The following is a 23,079-nucleotide window of genomic DNA, read 5'->3' as shown; positions in this document are numbered from 1 at the left end:
CATAAATTTTTCCATACTCAAAAGACCCAAACCCAATAACCTACGAAAGACAAACCCTAATTTACTGCTCTGGGCATGAACTGCCTTTTGTAGCCTTAATCTCCCTTGATTCAACAGCCACAAGAAGATTTTTTGGGGGTTCTGCTGCTGGGAAGCTGGGGAGCCTCAGCAGATGGGACTATCTTTGCTTCTAAGTCTTGATCATTACAAATCCTTCCAACTACTCCTCTTAACTCCTCTTCTTTAACATCTGAACTGAAAACAGTAGCACAGGGATCCTGCAGTCATGAAATCAGGGAAAGGTCAGGCTCTCCCAGGGCACCAGCAGAAATGACTATGTTTTAGGCATAAGATAGCCAGCCTAGATATTATGAGCATGTGGTTCAGCCACAGACTCAGTTACAAAATTGTAGGATGTTGAAAGGGTAAGGCCCACCCAGAGTGTGTCTCCTAGAATTTTCTCAAAGACTCTGAGAATCACAGCCATTTGGTAGGAGTTCCTGACAGTTATTTAATGACTGAGGCTGGTGGTGGCCCTCTTCTCAACCCTGGTTTAAGGCTGGGAGTCCCTGGGCCAACATGCCTAATTTATTGCACCTATTACTCAGGTCCTGAAAAGTAGAGCACAAGTTTCTGAGCTGAGTTTGGAATTTCTCCAAGATTTCTAGGGTGGTCAGGAGGGGCTCCTTAAAACCTGTAAGCATCAATTTTAACACCATTGTTCTCTGCTAGGCATGGGTGTCAGGAAGTTCTGGCACCCTCTACAGGTCCCCTGGATTTTAATAGTTTAGAGGAACGTTAATGTTTGTGGAACAAATTAAGAACCACATAAAATCAGTTCCTTTGAAAAGAAAAGCAGCAATCCAAACACAAATTAATCTGCATTTCCTTATCATTATCCAACACGGAAACAGAAGAAACCAATAAGTAATACACAGGACAATCAAACAAAAAAATACCAAACATCATGCCAAGTGCTGGGGGCTCAAGGAAGAGTAAAGCACAGGCTGTGTCTCTAAGGAGCTTGTAGCTTAGGTGAGGAGCTGGAGGAATGAATATATGCAATTTTAAATAACAGAACAACACAATCTAATAAGAGATAAGTCAATGTGTGGTTAAATGCAATGCATGGTTAAGTGACAACTGTCTAGAGCAGTGCTATCCAACAGAAATAGAATAGCCATCTCATATAGAATTTAAAATTTTCTAGTAGGTACTTTTTTTTTGAGACCAATCTATTGCCCATGCTGGAGTGCAGTGGCATGATCTCAGCTCACTGCAAACTCCACCTCCTGGGTTCAAGCAATTCTCCTTCCTCAGTCTGCCGAGTACCTGGGATTACAGGCACCTGCAACCATGCCCAGATAATTTTTGTGTTTTTAGTAGAGACAGGATTTCACCATGTTGGCCAGGCTGGTCTTGAACTCCTGACCACAAGTGATCCGCCACCTCAGTCTCCCAAAGTGCTGGGATTATAGTTGTGAGCCACTGTGCCTGGCCTCTAGTAGGTACATTTTAAAAACTCAAAAGAAATAAAGTGAAATTAAGTGTAATCACTTATTTTAAGAAAATATATCCAAAATATTACCATCTCAACATGTAATCAATAATATGGAGATATGGTACACTCTTTTTTCACACTAAGTCTTTGGAATCTGGTACGTCTTTTACACTTACAGGACATCTAAATTGGACTAGCCACATTTCAAGTGCTCAACAGCCACTGTAGCTGGCAGCTATCGGCATCGAATAGCATGGTTCTAAACAGTTATGGCTGGATGCAGTGGCTCACACCTGTTATCCCAGCACTTTGGGAGGCCAAGGCGAGACAATTCCTTGAAGCCAGGAATTTGAGACCAGCCTGGGCAATATAGCAAGACCCTGTCTCTTAAAAAAAAAGAAAAAAGGAAATAAAAATAGTTCTGAGTTTCTGACCTCACTGCGTCAGAGGAGGAGGGTCTGAGTAGAAAGAGTAAGACCTTCTTTAACTTGGAATACTTTTGAAGTGATTATCTGAACATACAGGCAAGGCAGCATGTCAGGCTGCATCTGGGACCAGGATACTGAGTAATGAGGACCTAGTCCTTCGAGAACGGGCAGGCGTCATGGGCACTCAGGCTGAATTCTGGCTCTGTTTTCAATGCCTGTGGACAAGTCATTTCACCCTTCTGGTCTCCTCTATAAGAAAGGTAAAATGTTTGGTACTTTCTCTCTGTAAGACTTTCTATGGCTTAGCTCAGAAACAATGACAAAAGGGCTAATTAAGTTGTACATATTTGGAGCCTTCTTTTAGCTACATATGCTTTTTTGGGGGCATACAAATCGATGGACAAATTTGGCAATGAGATAGATATTATCTTTTCAAAACCTTTTTAAAAATTTTTCTTGGCTTGACTGCTACACTCTTTTGCTGCCAGCTTTCAATATTACACACACACACACACACACATAGTTTCAGTGCCTTGAGATTAAAGTCAATGAAAACATGCACATTCTATTCTTCTTGAGACATTCCTGCCTTGCATTCTTTCCTTGAAGCAGTTGGGATGTCACAGCTGGGGGGAAGGAGCTGTAAAACCTACTTATCCTGGCCAATCAGGCCTTGGCTGACAGGAGGCCCACCAATGAGGGGCTGCCAGGTATTCTGTTCCACTGCAACAAATTCCCCCCTATTTTTTCAGAAATTAAAACCCTCTGGGACCCTCAAGCTGTACACAATGCACAAAGACCTCCTTTTTTGTTCATTCTGTCTTTCCCCAAGGACTGCATTAGAAACTCTACACAAAAACGTACTAGCTTAGTTGCTATGGATAGATTATCATTTGTGGTAAAAACACTTCCAAGTATCATGTAACAATATTGTTCTCACAGCTCTGGTATCCTTCATTTTAACTGTGTAAACACTGGAGAAATGCCACATATTTAAATGTTTGGGGTTACCCTGAGGAACCCCCAGCTCCACTGAAAAATGAAGCAGTATGCTAAGTCCGGGAACTCTGACTTAAGGAGTTAAGGCCACAGGTAAGTGGGAGGTGGGTGGTTCCCCGGGGCTTCACCCAATGCTGACCACTGTGTTAGTGGTAGAACTTTCCCCAGAATGAGACTTCACCTCTGAGATCTTAATGTGTAAATCCAGTGACACTGAATGCCTTTTTCGTTGTTTTATCCATACTGGAAATATCACAGTTGCTATTCAAATGAAACCAGAGAGAGTAAGAGCAAGAAGGATCCAAAAAAAGTAAAGGTTTCAGCAAAAGTGAGGTCAAAAGACAAGGGTGACTAGTGACTTTGGGCAAAGAATTACCAACAATATAATTTAATGCTTTATTTTATATTCCTTGGGACATTAGCTTCCTCTGGGAATGGTGCCAAGTTATATTAAAATTGCTGATCATGGAAGGAAAGAATAAAAATATTTACTATTCAGCTAGCCTCTGCTTAAATTCCAGCTTCACCTGGGGCTGAGAGAATTAGAATCCAGGTGTCTGATTAAGCAAGCCCAGCACTACTGTCATGTCCAAGATTAAGCGAACTGTTGACAGGCAAGTGCTGTCAACCATCTTCCCAGATGCACAATATTCTTGCAGAATACGGCACAGAGATGACTATCATTAAGATACAAAGATTGTAGGCACCTCTTCATATTACATATGAGACATTTGGCCTTATTAATCCATTTAGCTAGTGGATTAATTCAACAAATATTTACTAAGCATCTACTATACACTAAGCACAGCTGGTTCTAGGTATCAGAGACCCATTGGAGAATGAGAGAGACGAAGCCTCTGTTCTAAAGGAGTACACGCTCTAGAGGGAGGAAGGCGAATAAACAAAAATAACAAGTTCATTTCAGCCTGTGATCAGTATATAGAGGAAAATAGAGTATGTATGACTGGGAGAGAGGGCACAACTTAGATTGAGTGGTCAGGGAATGCTTTCCTGAGCTGGGACCAGAAGGATGAGAGCAATTCAGACAGAGAAGAAAAGTGCAAAGGTTCTGAAGCAGGGTGGAATTTGTTACATTCCTGGAACAGAGAAAAGGCCAGTGTAGCCACATCACTGGGTCCAAACGGCAAAGCAGCAAGAAGTAAGCTGGGAAAAGCTGGCAAGGGGTAGAGCTTGTAGGGTCTTAAAGGTACTGATAATAAGTATGTATTTTATCTTAATGAAATGGATACCACTGGGGGGTTTTGCTCAGGGAGTGACATGATCAGATATGTGTTTTATAAAGATTACTCAGGCTGTCCTGTACAGAAAGAGCAAGGTTGCAGGAGAGAGAAAGGGGAGAGCAGCTAGGTGCTATTGCAATAGTCCAGGCACAATAATGATGGCAGCTTGGCTAGGGTGGGGACAGAGGACAGTCAATGGAGAGGTGATACATTCTGACAGTTCAGAAGATGGGACTTTCTGACAGACTGGGTATGAACAGGGGAAGTGAAAAATCAAAGAGAAAATTCCTGGGTACATAAGTTGATATCCAAAAGCCCAGCCAGTTCTAGGTAGATGTGCACATGGCCATGCTGATGGTCCATTTTAGAGTCACCACCAAGAGGATCTTCTCTGAGACAGGCTCTGGGTCCAGACAAGTCCCATGTCTTCCTGAGGAAAGTTAGTTTATGAAGTGAGTTCAGCAAGGCCACTAAGACCTGGGGTCACATATAAATAGATCCTGTTCATGGGAAGTCTGTCCATGGAACACTAGCCTTGAAATATTTATGGCTTTTTTTGAAATGGTGCTCTGTGGTAAAATGTTTGGGAAACATTACTTATTATACTTCCTTCCTAGAGTCATAAATGCACATGAACTTTGTAAAACTCTGGAATGTCCTCTAACTAAAAAACCATTTAACCTAGCACATATATGGACTTCACTCACTACACACTTTGGGTCTAGACTCTTCATGTCTCTCCCTATGGTGTTACTGTTCCTTGGAATTCAAGCCATAACAAGGAGAACAATAGCAACTACTATTTATTGAGTACTTTCCTTGTGGGAGGCACCTTTGTAGACGTCATCTCCCTTGCCACATACTATGTAGAGGTCCTATTTTAATTTACAGCTTTAATTATCATTTGTAAGTTTTGCTTACAGACCACACATTTAAAATACAAAAATTAGCCAGGTGTGGTTACAGGCACCTGTAATCCCAGCTACTTGGGAGGCTGAGGCACGAGAATTGCTTGAATCCAGGAGGCGGAGGTTGCAGTGAGCCAAGATCCTGCCACTGCACTCCAGTCTGAGCGACAGAGCAAGACTCTGTCTCAAAACAAAAACAAACAAACAAAAAACAGTGATACATCTTTTCTGATCATATATATCTGCAGTGTTCACTCACAGTATTTTCTTATGAAGCACTTAAAGAACAGAAATTCTTCACTCAGTCGCCTCATCTGCATTTGCTTAACCCACTAAAATTAACGGAGTTTCCCACGTGCATCACTACCTCCTTTCTCCCAGTCTTCCTCATCCCTATTTTCCTTCTTCCTATTTGTTCCACCAACTTCTAGGACAAGAACCATTTGGGGACAGTTCATCACATGCTTTGAACACTCTTAGGCTTAGAATTGCTAACTTTTGTCTCTCTCTCAGAGACTGTCATGACTTTCTGAATATGGCTACTGTCACATCTGAGCCCACAGACTGCCAGTCTAGAGCCTCAGCTATCTAAGCGCCAAATACATGCACACACTTCAGCCTAGGCAGAGAACATACTTTTTCCTGGAGTTAAACAACAAATCACTGGAGAATGAGGAAGTCTTTACATTCCAGGCCACTGTTAACATGAGTAATTACGGTCACTACACGACAATGCTATTTAGACTGGGCAAAATAATGATAGTATTACCTGGAAAATAACCCAATCAACCAACGGAAACACAGCCACTGGAGAGGATCCCAACTTGCTCTCTAATCCACACAGCAATTCCATGGAGCAACTTAAAGCAGGAAATGAAGAGACTTCTATTTGATCAAATGTGTATGGGGAATTTGGAGGAAAAACGCAATTACCTAAGCTGTAAAATGACCAATATAGTGGGGTTAGTCATCCTCAAGCGCTGGTTGTTTTTACAGGACTTCATATCCCTTTTTTATTTTTGTCAAAAAAAGTACCTAAAATAGGACATGTAATAAACAAAACAAGCCCAACATGGTTTCTTATTATCTAGCTTATATATGTTCTTTTGGAGAAAATGAAGAAACACAAAGACTCTTCAACTGCATCTGTAAGAGGAAGCGGTTAACGTTGTACCTATCCTTTAAAACAACATGGTCCACAAGTAGCTTGGGGAGTTTTATTAAGAAATAAGCCTGCAGTGAGTACTGAAATTATTTTACCCAACATTTAGCCAAGACTTGAATGTCTGGCCTCTACTCAAAACACTTCCCAGTCCCATTCTCCCTTCTAGTTCCATCTCCCAAGAAAGGAGACTGAGAAACCCAAAGTGGACTCACACCTGAAGTGTGTTCCTACTGGGAACTGGGGTTTTCTTTGATCATTATCAAGCCCTTAGTGCCACACAGAAAATTACCCTTCTGTGGAACAGGAAGCAGACGCCAATTAATGCATAAAGTGAACGTCTTTCTCCTTTAAATAGCTAAACCAGAAAATCTGCATCTCTGCATGTGGCTGTCAGCAAGACCAAGGCCACACAGGATAAGAAAAGAAAGAAAATAGAAAATGTCAAGGAGGGAATACTAGAGGAAGGGGAACAAAGCATAGACAGATACATTCCTGAAAGACTGTTGGGACTCTCGGGAGAAGCCAGGTGAATTTCCTGCTTCTGATGTAGGCCTCGGCCTGTCCCTATAGCATCAGAATTATAGCACACAGTGCAGAACCAAGGATGGTGGTGCCCTGGGAGAAGTGAAGCTGTGTGCTCCGAGTATTTGTGAATGACTGGCAAGCATACATCTGCCTCCATCCCAAAGCAAGTTTTGTGAGCTGGGCTGGGCCGCCAAGAAGCCATGCTGGGCCCTCCTGGTAGGGACCCTGACAATAAAGAGAACTCAGTATGTCTGAGTCTTTGCTCAGGGTGAGCGTCTGCATTTCTGTTTCAATAGTGTTTAGCCTCTCTGATAGAAATTCCACATGTATCAATTTCACACTACAGTTTAGATGAGCCAGGTATCTGTGTAAAAGTGATCAGAAATTTCTTGGACCATCTTTGAGGTCCTGTCCATTTTCTATTTCTCTGTCACAAATGTTATGCCACAAACTACAAACATGGGCCTTCTCAATAGCTAAAAATACATGTAATTAGCCCAACCCTTACAGAAGCTAATAGGATATGTTGGGATTAGGGAGGGAAAACCTCTTATTGTTTGGAATATGGTAGGGAATGAGTGAATAATGACATGCACTTATTAAATTCATTAACAGGCCAACTTCGCACCATAAAAATAAGCACTGTGTCTATGTGTCCAGGCTTAGAAAGAAATCAGGGCAGTATAACAGAAGTCAAACACAAAACTAAATTAAAACAAAACAAATTCCATAGGAATTTTTGTGAGAAAAGTCTCACTATTTGAGCTACAGGGAGATGGCCATGTTCTCCTAGTGGTGAAATTTAAGTAGTGTCTATCTGTGTGTGTGTGCATGTATGTGTATTCTGTATGTACACAGACACACACACACACATATAGTCTACCCTGGGGCACGGCCAATTTTAATTCCTAATCTGTACTATACCTTTACTAGGAAGGCCCCCTCCAATATTGAGCTGGCTGGCTCCCCAGTCAGGATCAATAGCACGATTTAGTACACTGGGATTTTCTAGTGAGATTCGGGAACTGGAGTACAGGCAAGGTACCAAGCATTTCAGTAGGACTAAAACATCTGCATTGGCCTCTGCTTCCTTATGTGTTCACCATAACAAGTCACCTGATTTAACCATTGGGTCAAAGCAAAAGACCAGTGCCCATGGGCTGTAGTAAGAGCCCTGATCTGACCAGAGATCAGGGCCAGGGGAGCAGGGCAGGCAATTCATTAATACTTGTTCAGGAGCCCCTGGATCCTGACCATGGGCCAGGCAACATGATAAAAGGTAATAAGAAGTATTCCAGAAAACAAAATCAGGGTCCATGCAATAGTTTCAGACAACTATTTCTGTAAGCCATTTGCAATACTGCATCATTATTTTTAAAAGAAAATGTGAACATTTACAGAAGTGAGAAGAAAGTTTTGTTTGCTTTTGTTTTTCAAATAAGTTCAATAAATCTCAAATTGCACACTCTGAATTAGGGGTTGTCTTCCCTTTTTTGCCCCCAAAATTTCTTGATCAACTACAAGGAGACCCAGGGTTCTTCATTTCTTCCCCAGTGTTGTTGAGCTTCTGAAGTGGAAAATCAAGGGATTCCTTTCTGTAGAGTAAACAGCATTTGGGATTCCTGGGCATGAAGACTGTTCAGGTGCCATATGCTGTACTGTTTATATTCCACTCACTACATGGCAAGAGGAAGTAAAGGACACAAGATGCCTCCTGTTTTTATTCACCCTGTTTTCTCATTCTTGAGCCAGCCTATCTTTCAAACTGTTCTTCGCTAGGCTGTAAATCACGGTAAGAGTTAATCCCAATTCCATTAAGTAGGATATTTTGATAATCCAGCCTAGAATATCTGCCTCCTTTTATATGAATAGGATTTCAAACCTGCATTTTAGAGCCCACCTACTCTAACCCCCCATATTTGGCAGTTGAGGAGTCAGGTGGCTGCTCATTACCTGGGGTGCCACTATCTGTCCCGAGTTATTCGTCCCAGCCCATCTCTGGCCAGTAAGTGGAGGTTCGTTTGAAGCCAGCTCACACCAGGGATGTCTGTAAACTCAGCCACAGTTTCAGCCAGCACTGCTGCTATCTTCACTCTGAACCTTTCAAGGCAGTTGAATGCTGACAGTCTCATAAATTCACTCACCTGTTTCCTACGTGTGCGGCTCGTTGCCAGTCCCCCGAGACAGTTTAAGGCTGACTAGGAAAACTGGGGAAACGAGTGAGGACAGGCAACCAAAGTAAGAGCTGCAGAACCGTGCGGATTGTGCTAAAAAGGCACAGAGCCAAGCAGACAGTGTCTAGACTTTAACTGGCCTCTCCCAGCGGAGAGGCGTGCAGGGAGGAGGGGAGAGCAAGGCCGGAAAGCCTGCTTGGTTTTTGTTCAGCTAATGCAAACACATGACACAACCTCTGACAGGCTCCAGCCTGGGGGTTCACTCTAAGACATTTCTTCCCAGGGGCTGGAATTCAGCTGGAGGCCGGGGAAATTCTGCTAATCCAGCAATCAGAAGGAAGCTGGGAATACTTGTTTTAATTCCTGGGAATCACAGTTCCCAAACTAGACTGAGTAGTGCAACAGCCCAAAGTAGCACACTGTGGGTACAAGAAACCAGATGTTTAAGATTTTCATGTCTATCATCTCTGCTTATATATGAGGAAAATCTACAAAAACACAGAACTGGCTTTTGATGGAGGCCTAGTACAAAAACTTTGCAGGAGTCTGAACAAAATCAATTTATAAGATGCACAAATGTAGAAATGACCACCACAGTCTAATAAACATCATATGACTCAGAGATAACGTTGGGTTTGGAGAGCTTTGCACATCAGTTAGAAAAAAAGGTGCCCCTTCCTGTGGGTGGGCAGACAAGCCCTGTACCACACACAGGTACATGACACATTTGTGCAGTGAACAGTCTGTACAACCCTACCTAGCAACTCAGCTGGCGTTTTAGAGCTGTCTTGCCATTTGGCCTTATTTAATGCGGAACACTTGTGAATACATCTGGAGAACAAAGAAATTGCCTTAAAACATCTCCCAAGGCTGGGCGCTGTGGCTCACGACTGTAATGCCAGGGCTTTGGGAAGCTGAGGAGGGAGGATCACCTAAGCCCAGGAGTTAGAGACCAGCGTGGGCGACAAGGTGAAACCCTGTCTCCACTAAAAACACAAAAATTAGCTGGGCCTGATGGCACATGCCTGTAGTCCCAGCTACTCTGGAGGCCGAGGTGGAAGGATTGCTTAAGCCAGCATGTAGAGGCTGCAGTGAGCTAAGATTGTGTCACTGCTATCCAGCCTAGGCAACAGAGCAAGATCCTGTGTCAAAAAAACAAAACAACCACCACAAAAAAATCCCCCAGACTCCTAAGTCACTGATCATTAGGCTGCAAATGCTCCATTGTAAAAACTGCATTCCAATGTGACTCAGAAGTAACTGGACCGAATTCCAAATGGAAGTCATGCCTGCCATGTCTGTGTGGCCAGAATGGCCAAGTCTGACCCGTCATTCCAGACACATAGCCATATAACAAGTGATGTAACCCGGAAAGTGAAATGATGGGCCTCTACAATGCTGAGTGCATGTTACCCAGCGCAAGTGTCTTTGGTTTGTTTTCCAACTTCCACAAGTAAGACACAGTGACTATCAGTCATTTTTCAGAGCTCAGCTGGTGGGTCACTTCCTCCTGGAAGCCCTCCTGAGCCTGTTATGCTGGGTTAGGTTTTCAGCCCTGTCCTAATACTCCTCACATTGCATCACTTTGAGCCTGTGTTCCTGTCTGCCTCCCCTCTGGACTGCAAGCTCTTTGGGCACAAGGTCTCTTATCCACCAGCACTAACTCAGTGCCTGAACAGATTTGCAATACCTTTTGCCTTCCTCTTTTGAGTTGACTTTGAAAAATTTTACTTTGTCCCAGATGAGTGATGAAAAATAGTGTACTGAGACTTTGTGCAGTTTTATCTCTGCATCTAATGTGAACATGGTGGCTCGTGAATGTTTGGCAGCTCCTACTGCGGCCCAGACACTTCAGGATGACCTCTCTGTGATGGTGAGAAAAGGAAAATAGAGGAGAAAGATGAAGCAAAGAGCAAAGAGCAACATAAGGAGTGGTAAAGAGAGCTGGCTCTACGGCCAGGAAGGGGTGGCCATGTGAGGCTGGCATCGGACTGGCTGCAGACACAGCAGCCCCTCCCTAGTGGGACTCCAGGTCTGTGTGCAAAGTACCAGAAGCTATGGCCTTGGCTCCCAAAGGGACAAATTCCAGCTTGCTCCAGGAATACTTCTTACCCTGTCTTTGAGAGTAACTGGCACTTATTTTTGAAATAATGAAAGCAAAGGATCCTATTCCTTTGCATTATCACATTTTCCACACCAACAATTTGGAATTTATTGCCTGGTAACAGGTCATGCTATGAAGATCACAGCAAAATGAAAATGACCACCCAAGATATCTGTTTGCTACCTCCATACATACATCTTTTTTTGCCTTTTCTTTCTGTTTTCTTCCCAGTTATTTCCATTCACTCACTCTACCTTTAGGAAAACCTATGCTGGCTTCCTATCCTACTGCCTCTGCACAGGAGATGCTCCATGAGTACTTCAATCTCTTCCTGGAGGAATGATAGAACTGTGGCTTCACAGAAGCAACACTATATAGAAGTTTAAGGGCAAGATTAGCTCAGTAGAAGCAAGGGTTCTGATAAAAATTCTGGGCCTTAAAGCATCCACTGAAATAAATATCCTAGTTTTCTCTTTAAAAAAGAAGGTGATACTTAAATCTCTGGAGAGGGAAAAAGCAGCAAGGAGACTTCTGCATGCCATGAGCACACATATACACATGCGTGAATGTGTGCTCAAACACACGCGTGTACACATACACAGCATACACATATACACATGCGTGAATGTGTGCTCAAACACACGTGTACGCACATACACAACATACACACATACACATGCGTGAATGTGTGCTCAAACACACGCGTGTACACATACACAACATACACATATACACATGCGTGAATGTGTGCTCAAACACACGTGTACGCACATACACAACATACACACATATACACATGCGTGAATGTGTGCTCAAACACGCGTGTACACATACACAACATACACACACATACACATGCGTGAATGTGTGCTCAAACACACGTGTACGCACATACACAACATACACACATATACACATGCGTGAATGTGTGCTCAAACACACGTGTACGCAATACACAACATACACACATGTACACATGCGTGAATGTGTGCTCAAACACACGCGTGTACACATACACAACACACACACATATACACATGTGTGAATGTGTGCTCAAACACACGTGTACGCATACACAACACACACACATATACACATGTGTGAATGTGTGCTCAAACACACGCGTGTACACATACACAACATACACACATTACACATGCGTGAATGTGTGCTCAAACACACGTGTACGCACATACACAACATACACACATGTACACATGCGTGAATGTGTGCTCAAACACACGTGTATGCACATACACAACATACACACATGTACACATGCGTGAATGTGTGCTCAAACACACGTGTACACACATACACAACATACACACATGTACACACACACACACACACCCCATGGCTTTTGGAGTTCATCCCATAGAGATGTCATGAGGATGATAATACCAACTAACACTGCACACTGTGTGCCAAAACACTCTGCTTTACATGTAAGAGCTTATTTCATTCTCACAACTAACCTATGGGGTAGATACTCTGGATTAAGCACATTTTAGAGATGGGGAAACAGGCTCAGAGAGGTTTTAAGTAGTTTTCCCAAGATCACATGGCTACTAAGGGCAGTGCTAGGATTTAATCTAGCTTCCAGGTCTGAGCACTAAGCCATTATGTTATACTTCCTCTCAAGGTTAAATCAGTATCAGAGTAACAACCTGAGCCAGCACAAAGGCTATGCAAATAAAGACAATGCCTAGTGGATGTTTACTTGTATATTGAGAATTCTCTTGGTGAAATCATCAGTCAAAAACATTCTTTGTCCCTGCCTCGTAGGGACTGGTAAGCGGCCCTTCATCTCTTGCAGGTATTTGTTTTTGGTGTTGACTATATACCATGAGTGGAGGAGATCTTTTCCATGATCTAATCGAGTAGACAGGCAGAGACACGGAATGATTCCCATTCTACTGGTAAGGAAAGTGACTTCAGGGAGGTTAAGTAACTTGCACAAGGCCTCACAGCTAGACAAGGCCAGAATTCAAACTCAGTCCACTGCCTCAAAGCCCTCGCTCTTAACTGAAGCTACAAGTTAGAGACATTACATGACTTTAAAAAGGTGCCCAGAAAAGGGCACAGCAGGATTTCTAAGTCAGACTCTTTCATTGTTCTACAGTGTTGCTCTTAATAACAAAATGGGTTTGTTACAGAGTCTGTGAAAAAGACAGATTTAGGCCTGGCATCGTGGCTCACACCTCTAATCCCAGCACTTTCGGAGGCTGAGGCAGGTGGATCACTTGAGGTTGGGAGTTCAAGACCAGCCTGGCCAACAAGGTGAAACTCCATCTCTACTAAAAATACAAAAATTAGCCGGGTGTGGTGGCAGGCGCTTGTAATCCCAGCTACTCAGGAGGCTGAGGCAGGAGAATCACTAGAACCCGGGAGGCGGAGGAGGTTGCAGTGAGCCAAGATGGCACCACTGTGCTCCAGCCTGGGCGACAGAGCGGGACTCCATCTCAAAAAAAAAAAGAAAAAGAAAGAAAAGCAGACTTGGAGACACCCAGAAATGAGAACAAGAAAAGACAAGGAAAACGGGAAGAGAAAAACAGCAGACCCCCGGAATGGTCACAAGGTAAGATAAAGTTCCACACAAAAAGCTGCCATCTACTGGACATACTGATTAGGTGGACAGGCTGAAAAGGGCCCCAGCTGCCCAAGTGGAGTCTTTCAAATTCCGAGAGGGCAGGGGCCATCTATCCCACTGCCATGTTTCAGGATTTTCTGAAGTAGTGGCAAGAGGTGAGGAAGGGGAATTTCTGCTAAAGCCTTACATCTGACCCCTAATGGCCAAGAAGCTATGGTGGTAGCAGCTCCTTCAGAACAGGGATCCATGTGGTAAGGCTTTTTAGTCCGACACTCTTCCTAATAGTAGCATATGTGCAAACTGACTAGCATAATGCCTGACACTTCTGTAGATCAATAAATTACACTTACTAACTGTCATTGAAGGGTAAGAGGAAAGACAGGAGAAAAGACAAATTTTGCCTCAGACATAGGATTTTAAATCTTGAAACAACAAAAAGTATAGAAAGACAGAGAGATGTTTTCCTTACATCAATTCAAGCCAATATCCTGTGACATACACACACACATGCACACATGCATGCACGTGTAAATCTGGGCCTGCAACATGTGATAGCTTTTGTCATGTATCACATGACTTGTTTGGCAACAGCTTGGCTGGTCACAAATAGTGTCCAGGATTATTCAAGGGATATATGGGGGTCATACATTCAGACTTAATCCTGGGAATAGTTTATTGGTGATGGCTTCCAAATGAGCATCTAAAGTCTACGAAAAGATTAAATGGAAATCCTCCAACCAAAGCAGGAAATGAAGATTTATGGGAATTATTTTGTACTCCAAATACCCAAAGAGCATTCTATTAGCAAGTTACTGCCAGGCTGCTGCTAATGCAAAAGCTGTTATCTGTGACAGCAGCAGCTCTTAGAACTTTAGCAGAGCAACTGTTTACTTCATCAGAATAGCCAAGAAAATTCTCGTATTTTGTTGATGGGGCCAATGTTAGAGGGTCTGGCTTATTTTAAGGTGTTCAGATTCATCCAAAGAGCTTAGAAGCTTGGGCCAAAATCTGGTGTAAGTGCTGTTTTCCTGACATTTCATCCATTTGCTAACCCAGTTCTATCACCTATTACCCCATGTTGTTTTTGTCAGTTTCATACAGTCCCAAACTCTGCCTTCTAATTATCTTAATTTTGGCTAAAGATGTGTCAATGTTTGTCAAATTGGACTGATTTTTCCAGCAGGGATGGTAAATAGCTTTCATCTCATATAGACTCTCATTGTTAGTGGCTACCTAGAACATTGTTGAGTAGGATTTTCAAATCTTCTCCAAGTTCAGTAGGAAAGAATTCTATGATTGATTAGAAATGTGTGTCATGGGTAAGGGAGAGGATAGTAGTAATATGTATGTCATGTCTGTGCCATCTCTGAAAGGCCATTTACCACCCCACCTTTTTCTCCTTAAGCAATCCCTGAAGTCCTGCCCCTTGGATATTTCATCCAGTGCCTTGACATCTTGACGATTCTTGTGATCCCCTCCTTTTTTCAAGAGGAATTTTCCCTTCTCCTAATATGTGGTCTTTTATTTAAATAAAAAAGTTAGTATGTTATTTTCTGATAAAATATGAAAATAAAATATGCTAATTAAAAGCTGAGAGAATATAGAAAAGACTAGGACAAAGAATAAAATGACCCATAAATCCACTACCTACAGATAATTTCTAACACATTTGTTTGTTGTACTTTTCTATAAATGTTTACAGTTGTGAGAATAAAGCTGCGGGGGTGTGTGCTTTCTAAATTAAATTATAATCATTTGCCAGAGCTTCAAAATGTTTTTGTAAATGCTTTTGGTGGCACATATAGCTGTTCCATGATTGACTATGGTTGACTATGTAGTCAGTGTTAAGTTTTTTCCTGTCATAAATAACATGACTGACATCTTATGTAGAGTCCTTTCAAAAGTAATAATGACCAGGGCAAAGTGGTCTAACAGAATGATTTGAGTTCTTTGCCGAATTTAATAAAGATTACAGTGAGCCCTGGAATATCTATCCATCCACAAAACAGTCAAGAAAGCTCCCCAAAGCTGATCTAAAGTTTACTAAAACAGATTCATTTCAACAAAGGCTGTATTTCACTGTGTTTGCTGCACATCCTTATAGCTAACAAGGAAAGCCATTTATTGTTAACGAGTTAAAATGTTAAAAATAACATCCAAATAGTAAATCTCATATAGAGGGTTAATTTACCTTTCATCAATTATTGAAGGTTTGCTGTTGTTAAAACATTGATTAAAAACTTGCCAAATGTTACCTGGGCTAGACACCAAGAGAAGAGACAGATTAAAAGATGGTTGTATTTGGGCACAGATAGATCATCCCTATCCCTCATTTTCTTCATGGTAACTTTTCTGTATGTAACTTCATGGTAACACACAGGTTCATAGCCTCCTTTCTGTACCGACTCCCTCCGTCTTATTGGATGGTGCCTACATGGGCCAGATGTAAAAGTTCATGAAGCTATACATGGAAGATTTGTGCATTTGGCTACCATAAAAGGATCTTACAAAGGAAAGCCCTACATTAATGTAAATTTAAAAAACAAACAGCAATAATAAGTATAAAACTGCTAGTTACTATGTAGTTATAATAATATAAACTGTAGCTGCCATGATTTAAAGCACCTGGGCCCACCACTAGATTGTAAATAATTTGAGGGCAGAGACCATGCCCTGTGCTTCACTGTGACTCAGGTCACCTGAGTACCAGGTGCGCTCAGCTGCAGGAGGGAATAGGCTTGATGAGGACAGTGAAGGGAAGGCCACGCCATTCATGGCGTCCTCTTAGAGAAAGTGCCCCTTGCCAAAATAGCAGGAGTCAGAATAGAGCATCCTAGACAAAAAGTATGCATTTGCCTTCTGAGGACATTATTCATCTGGCTTACAACATGAACCTATCTAACTCTACTTTTCCCTATTAACTGGTATCATTAACCTAATAAAATTTATGTCTGTTAGAAACATTCTGCCAGACGTCCAGTTATTTGAAGAGGACTAAGACAAAGAATCCATGACATTTTCAATTCTCATATGTGATCACTGGTATTTACAGCTCATCCTTTACTTCCTGTTCTTGTGGCAGCATGCGTTGCTCTGCCTCACTGACTTTGAAGACTTTCTTTTCATCTTTGGGGCATTTCCTCTGGGATCATTACATCCACCTCAGCCCACAACCAGATTGTCACCTCATGGTTCCTCTCCAACTTGCTTCTGTGAGCCTGGGGATGGAGTCTTGGTTTCTGTCACCCAATCCAGAAAGTTCTAAGAGAACTGTAACGTGTCCACCTTCTAAAGCCACTTGCAATGGCCAGGGCCTCATATACTGGGTGCTTGTCCTTCTGTTCTGGCTAGTCCGCAGAATCCCTGCTATGTTTTACAGCCCAATTTCCAGCAGTGGTCTCTAGAATTGCAACAAGTAGCTTATTTGCCAAAGGATAAACAAGCAAGAGATCATTTTAGTGATCTCTTTAGCTTTGTTAATAATACAAGTTGTGGCTCCAAGAAGATGCAGTCAGAGATACGGGTTAGATGCAAGGCTTACTTGAGTCTACCATCAGAACAATTCTAAAGAACACAGAGGAGCTCCCGAATAAAACCCCTAGTGGTTAACTATATGCTGATAATAGGGTACAAATGAGGTTAAGAAACGTGGCCTCAGAAGGACAAAGCCCTCATAATCTTCTAGTATTGCACGTCTAGAGCTAAGTGAAGTACATCTGTTTGTAGAATTGTTACTGTTCTCTCTTAGGTAAAGCACTCAAAGTTCATGGGTCAAGCATGGATCCCTTACTGGAACGAGGATTCTGAACTACAAATCAGTCAACTGTACATGTGACTTATCATAATGAATTTCTAGACCTGGAATGCTGGGAATCATAGTGACAGCAGAGACATCCACCAAAGGAGAGTTGGGATATGCTTGGGTACTTGCCAGGGCTGTCTTCCTAAAGCAGGCAGTTGGGCTCACAGGGTTCTCTTCAGCCCGCCATGTTAGAGTGACAGATATCCACTGACTGAGCTTCAAGGGCACACACACTACCGCCTGTGTTCTTAACATTTTCCCAGGCTCCGTACCATGCATCCACCATCAACACTTCTCAATGAACTGCAGTAATTCCCAATGCGAAGGGGATGGGAAAGGGTTGAAGAGCAGGCTCACACAGGCCCCTCCCCAGATAATCTAGAAAAGGCGTATCTGTGTAATTGTTAGTGGAGGCATTCCCTCTGCTGCTGCCCTCTCTGCCTAGTCCATTCACATGTTAATCTACACACATCTAGAGACATACGCTGCACCCAGTACCCTCTTTCAAGCAGACCACAGAGTGCATGGGTGTGTGTGCTCAGGTGGATGTGGCAGAATCTGGAGGGAGGCTGGCTGAAGGTATATGCTGCAGACAGAGTAGTAAGAGAGTGAGCAGGTAAGAAAGAGAAGCAGCAATGAGAAAGCAATCACGAGGTGCCAAGGAAGTAGGAGACCATGAAACACATTCAAAACAATATGACACTCTGCTTAATGAGTTTGTTTCTATTTTTTTAAATACAAGGTTTCGTTCTGTTGCTCAGGCTAGAGTGCAGTGGCACCATCATGGCTCACTGCAGCCTCAACCTCCTGGGCTCAAGTGATTTTCCTGCTTCAGCCTCCTGAGTAGCTGGGACCAGAGGCATGTGCTAACATGCCCAACTAATTTTCTTATTTTTTGTAGAGATATGGTCTCACCATGTTGCCAAGGCTGGTCTCAAATTCCTGGACTCAAGTAGTCCTCCCATCTTGGCCTCCCAAAGTGCTGGAACTACAGGCATGAGCCCCTAAGCCCAGGCTCCTTAATGACTTTTGTTAATAATTTTGAGAATCTAACCAAATGGGATTGACATAGACTGGCATTAATACTGATGACAATTACCTTTTCCCAAGTGGTGAGCAACTCTGATTCTGAAGTTTACTACAGAGGCTCTGGCTGCTTCAAATATTAACATGATTTGTAAAGCGATTAAAATTTTTTAAAAATATGCTGAATTAAATATTTACGGTTGCAAAAAAGCAGAAAGCACCAAGACACCTCAATTTATTTTCTAAATTTCATTTCTAAAAAGTTCAACAATATTCGTACAATTTTAGCTGATTTAAAGTTTACAATAGATTCATGTCAATAAAGACTGTAAATATCATGATGTGACCATTTCTGCAGACCGTCCCTAGAGTTAACAAGGAAGACATTTAAACGGCAAGCACCACTAACTACAAGATAAAATGCTTTAAAAAAATCCAAATTTCCATTCCCAGAGGGAGAGGGTTAATGTACCTCCTCCTCAATAGTTAAAGGTATATTATTATTAAATGGATTAAAAACTTGCCAAATGTTACTTGGCCAGGCACCAGGAAGTTGGAATAATTAAAAGATAATAATCCTTAATAACCTGGAGCCATGGAATGTAACCTAGCTCATACCTACCCCTCGCTCTTTTCATTGTGACCATTTCCACACACTGAGTTTACAGCCTCCTTTCTCCACCAACACACTCTGTTTTTACATCTCAGTACTTCTCTATTTTGCCTCCTTCCCTGTAGAGTTCGCCTGGGAATTCTGTGAGAGCACTGGATGCTCTTCTACCTCCAGCAGGAAATTGCTGCTGGGGGAACTTCCTACCAGGGATAAGTTTTCCCTGTGAGGAAGGGGGTTGGGAGGGGTGTGTGTCTTGCAGGCCGCCTAGAATAGATCCCAGACCTTGGGCCACACAGCCTGGTGAGTGAACCAGCAGCCTCCTCACACCTCATATTTGCATTCCAGTTCACTGAATGATTTCACACACTGGCTGGCAATTCTTAAGCCTGCTGGAAAACCAACCAGGGATTCACCTCATCCATCACTGGTCTGCAGCTGCCTTTTGAGGGCCACAGCAGGGGATGGAGGAATGTTTCTTAACCAGGGCTACATCAGCCAGTGAAGGGGAATACTCCCTCAAATGCAAACCCTGGAAACCAAATGGGTAAGAAGCAGACATGGAATTCAAGATGGGCTCCAAAGATAGACAGGTGGGCTCAGATCCTGCTTCAGAGCTAACTAGTTGTATGACCCTGGGCAAGTTACCTAATCTCCTTAAACCTGTTTCCTCCTCTGTAAAATCGGGTTAATAAAACCTACATTATAGGGTTTGGGAGCTTTAAAAGAAATAACTGCAAGTAATGTACATAGCCCAATGTGTGGTATACAAAAATGTACTTGGTAAATGTTAAACCATTGTGCTTGGAAGTGGTGTGGTCTAGTAGTCAAGAGCCTTGGGTCCAGAGCCAGACTGTTTGGGTTCAAATCCCACCCTTAGCATTTAGTAGCTGAGAGCATTGGGTAAGCTTCTCTGACTCAATGTATCTGTCATTAAAGTGGAATTCTATTACAACACAGCAGATATTTAATAAATATTAGCTACTTTTATTTCATTGGGATTAAAAACAGTTGATTGAGTTTCCACCTCAATCAACAATGCAGTAGTGAATTAAATGAGAATTCAGACCAATGCGTATTTTTTAAAAATTGTGAAGACCTTGTATGCATTTATGACTTTTTTGGGCAGAGTCAAGCTGCAATGCTAAGGGTGTGGTTAAACTGTAATATGAAGGAAAAAATTCAAACGGGGAGCATAAACCACCCACCAGAGAGCTATTTCTTTTGTAATGTGCATTCCATTTCTTCTCCCTCATGCTTTTTAATTCCTTCCATATTTCCTGCCATAATTATCAAATGTTTAGTTTCTGACCTCACTTTCCTGGAGACTGGAGCCCGGGGAATTTAGAATTGTTTATTTTCTGTCCATAAACCTTTGAGTTAATGGAGGGGCTTCTGAGCAAAGAGTTTGTTGGTTTGTTTGTAGTGTCTCAGGAAGGTCGTTAGAGTTGAAAAAATTGGTACAAAAAAACAAGCGCTGAAACGCTTTAACTGGAAACTCGAGCCCCCAAAGAGCAGAGCAATGGATTTTCTCTTACACTTGCGCAACGTTACAGGGAACATTTCGGAAAAGGCCGTTACATGGCCCAGATGATAACACGTAACCCGAGGGCACTCCACAAAGAAAAAAATACATTTCAGGGAATCATGATCTCACTTTAAAAGAGAGAAAGGAAAATTAATTTTGCCCCAAAAGAAGAATCCGGAGATTCCTCTGCCCCTGCCCCCCGGAGACAGACTTGGGAGGGAAAAGTCCCCAACTACTCTGTCTCCTCTGAAGTGAAGGAAGGAACTGAGGCGCCTTTTTGAACTCGCTGCTGCTCCAGTCGCCGCCTCGTCCCCGTCGGCCCAGCCCGTCCCCTCTCCTCCTCCCCGCTCTCCCTCCATGTTAGCCGCGTTGGGGCTCCCGCTTACGGCCCGAACTACTTTTCCTGCTTTAGAGATTTAAGTTTCGTGAGTAGCATTTCTGTTCACAGCACTCCCCCAGCTCCACCCCAGCCCACCCCAAGGACGGAAACTCCCAGCGCCACCCCGGGAGAGCATCCCCAGGACGCGCGCCCACCCGCCCAGCGCGCAGACCCAAGCGGCCCCGGGGACCGAGTTCGGACTCCTCGGCCCCTCGCCTACCTCGGCGCGGACCCAGGCGACCGCCACCAGCGCTAGCGCGAGCGCGAGCCAGCGTTTCCACATCTGCGGAAGAGAGAAGAGAGCGGGTCTGAAGGCGCCGGGCCCCGCGCCGACCTGGGAAACTTGCTCGGGTCCCGCAGGCTCGCTCCCTCCGCCCGAGCACCCCCGGCCGCCCGAAGAGTCCGGCCTCCGCGCGTCGCGCCCTGCGCTCACCGTGCTACGGTCCAGGTCTCCGAGGGCACGGGGCAGGACGGCCGCAGCGAGCTCTAAGGGGAGGTTGGAGCTCCGCCGATCGCCAGCCTCGGAGGAAATCCGACCTGGGCTCGCCGCCCCTTAAGACCTCTCCTTCCCCGCCTGCCTGCCCACCAGCTCCTCCCCATTCTCCTCCCCCTTCTGCTGCAGAGGCCCCCGCGGCTCCCGCTCCCCCTCCTCCCGCCCCCTGCTCCGGGGAGCCCGCGGGAGTCCTGGCGCCGCCGAACCCTTCTCTCCGCACGGCCCCTAGTACGGCGCCCCTTCGTCCCACTGGACGTGCAGCGGAGGCAGAGGGGGCGTCCCGTGGGGCCCTGCCACAAAGGGGGAGGGGGAGGGGAAACTCCACCCCGGGAGGGGCTGCTGGCTGGCGGCGGCCCGGGCGGGCTGCGGCTGTGGCCAGGTGGGCGGTGCCGCGGGGGGCCCGGGAAGGGCCGGGACTGGAACCTGGAGGTAAAGACGTCCCGCGGCCTGGGAAGCGGAGCCGCCCCCCAAGGCTGAAGGGGGAGGCCCAGGGAGGCAGAGGAGACCCCGCATCCCGGGGTCGAGGGTGTCACGGCAACAGGGCAGCGGGGCACCGGGAAGTGGGTGCAGGGCCGGGAAGACCGCCCGGCGTGGGGAAGTCTGCTGTGGGTTCTACGGTGCATTGTCCTGGGTGAGGTGGCGGGCGCCCTGCTCTGCTGGGAAGATCCTGAGTCCAGCATTTGCCGGCAGCCTCATCCCCTCGTTCCCTCGGGCCCGGGAGTGGTGTCCCCCTCCTCTTCGCCCACTCACTCATCACCTGTGTCCCTCCTCCCACCCCTGTCATCCCAAGTAGCCTCTGTGTTCAGGCTTGCCATCTTCACCACCTTCGTCCCACCCCTTGGCCTTCGAAAGTGTGCTACCTCTTTCACAGGGTTAACTCCCTAAAATGCTCATAATTAAGGCGCCTTTCCTGCCATAACTGGTGCGGAGAACAGATCCACTTAGCAACTCAGATTTCACATGCCCAAGGCTAAGCCTCACTTCCCTCAGCTTCAGGGCCTGCTCATCTACCTCTTTCAGCGTGGTTGCCTTCAAACCTATCTCCTTTTCTCAGAGCCAGCTTGTACCCTTAGCCTGGCAGTTTACCCGCTGAGATCTCATATGCATCCCCTCGCCTCCGTTCACATGTCCACTTTCCTAGGCCAAACCTTCATCCTCCCTCACTCAGAAATTCTAGAAACCTCCTTTCTTTGTCCTAGGGCTCCAGTCTCTTCCCTGTAGTCTCTACTGCAATCCATTTTCATATTCGTTCGCTACCTTATTTTAAACACTGTCTTCCTAGTGTTCATGTTCTTCCTCCACTCAGAAACTTTCAACGCTCTTCTTCCCACATCAAATCCAAACTCTGCCCTTCTTATAAGCCGTCCATTACTGGGCCCACCCTGTTCATCTAACTTCTCTTCAACTACATCGGCGTGCTTCCTCCACTCAAAGCAGGCCCGTCTTCTCATTGTCCTCTGAACTTCTCATTTTCACTCTGCTGGTTTGTTGAGTGCCCACTGTTGTGGCTTTAGGGGGCTTCAAGATAAACCCATGGTCCCCATGTAAGTTCAGAATCCATTGAGATAGCAGCAGGAGTCAGACTTATGGAGAGCAAAATGTC

At 44.4% G+C, this 23,079-nt stretch overlaps 1 protein-coding gene across 1 annotated transcript in view; it reads right to left on the bottom strand.

The window, feature by feature from the left end:
• Window positions 1-21,515, bottom strand: part of FSTL1 (follistatin like 1) — a 57,050-nt gene extending 35,535 nt beyond the window's left edge. The window contains 2 exon segments of the mRNA NM_001244587.2: window positions 21,204-21,266; window positions 21,417-21,515. Of these exon segments, the coding sequence (NP_001231516.1) occupies window positions 21,204-21,266 (63 nt within the window). The 5' untranslated portion in view covers window positions 21,417-21,515.
• Window positions 21,516-23,079: the final 1,564 nt, after the last annotated feature.

This window comes from Macaca mulatta, chromosome 2 (assembly GCF_049350105.2).
Source record: "Macaca mulatta isolate MMU2019108-1 chromosome 2, T2T-MMU8v2.0, whole genome shotgun sequence".
In the NCBI taxonomy this organism is placed as follows: domain Eukaryota; kingdom Metazoa; phylum Chordata; class Mammalia; order Primates; family Cercopithecidae; genus Macaca; species Macaca mulatta.
This window is presented reverse-complemented; position numbering and strand designations above follow the sequence as displayed.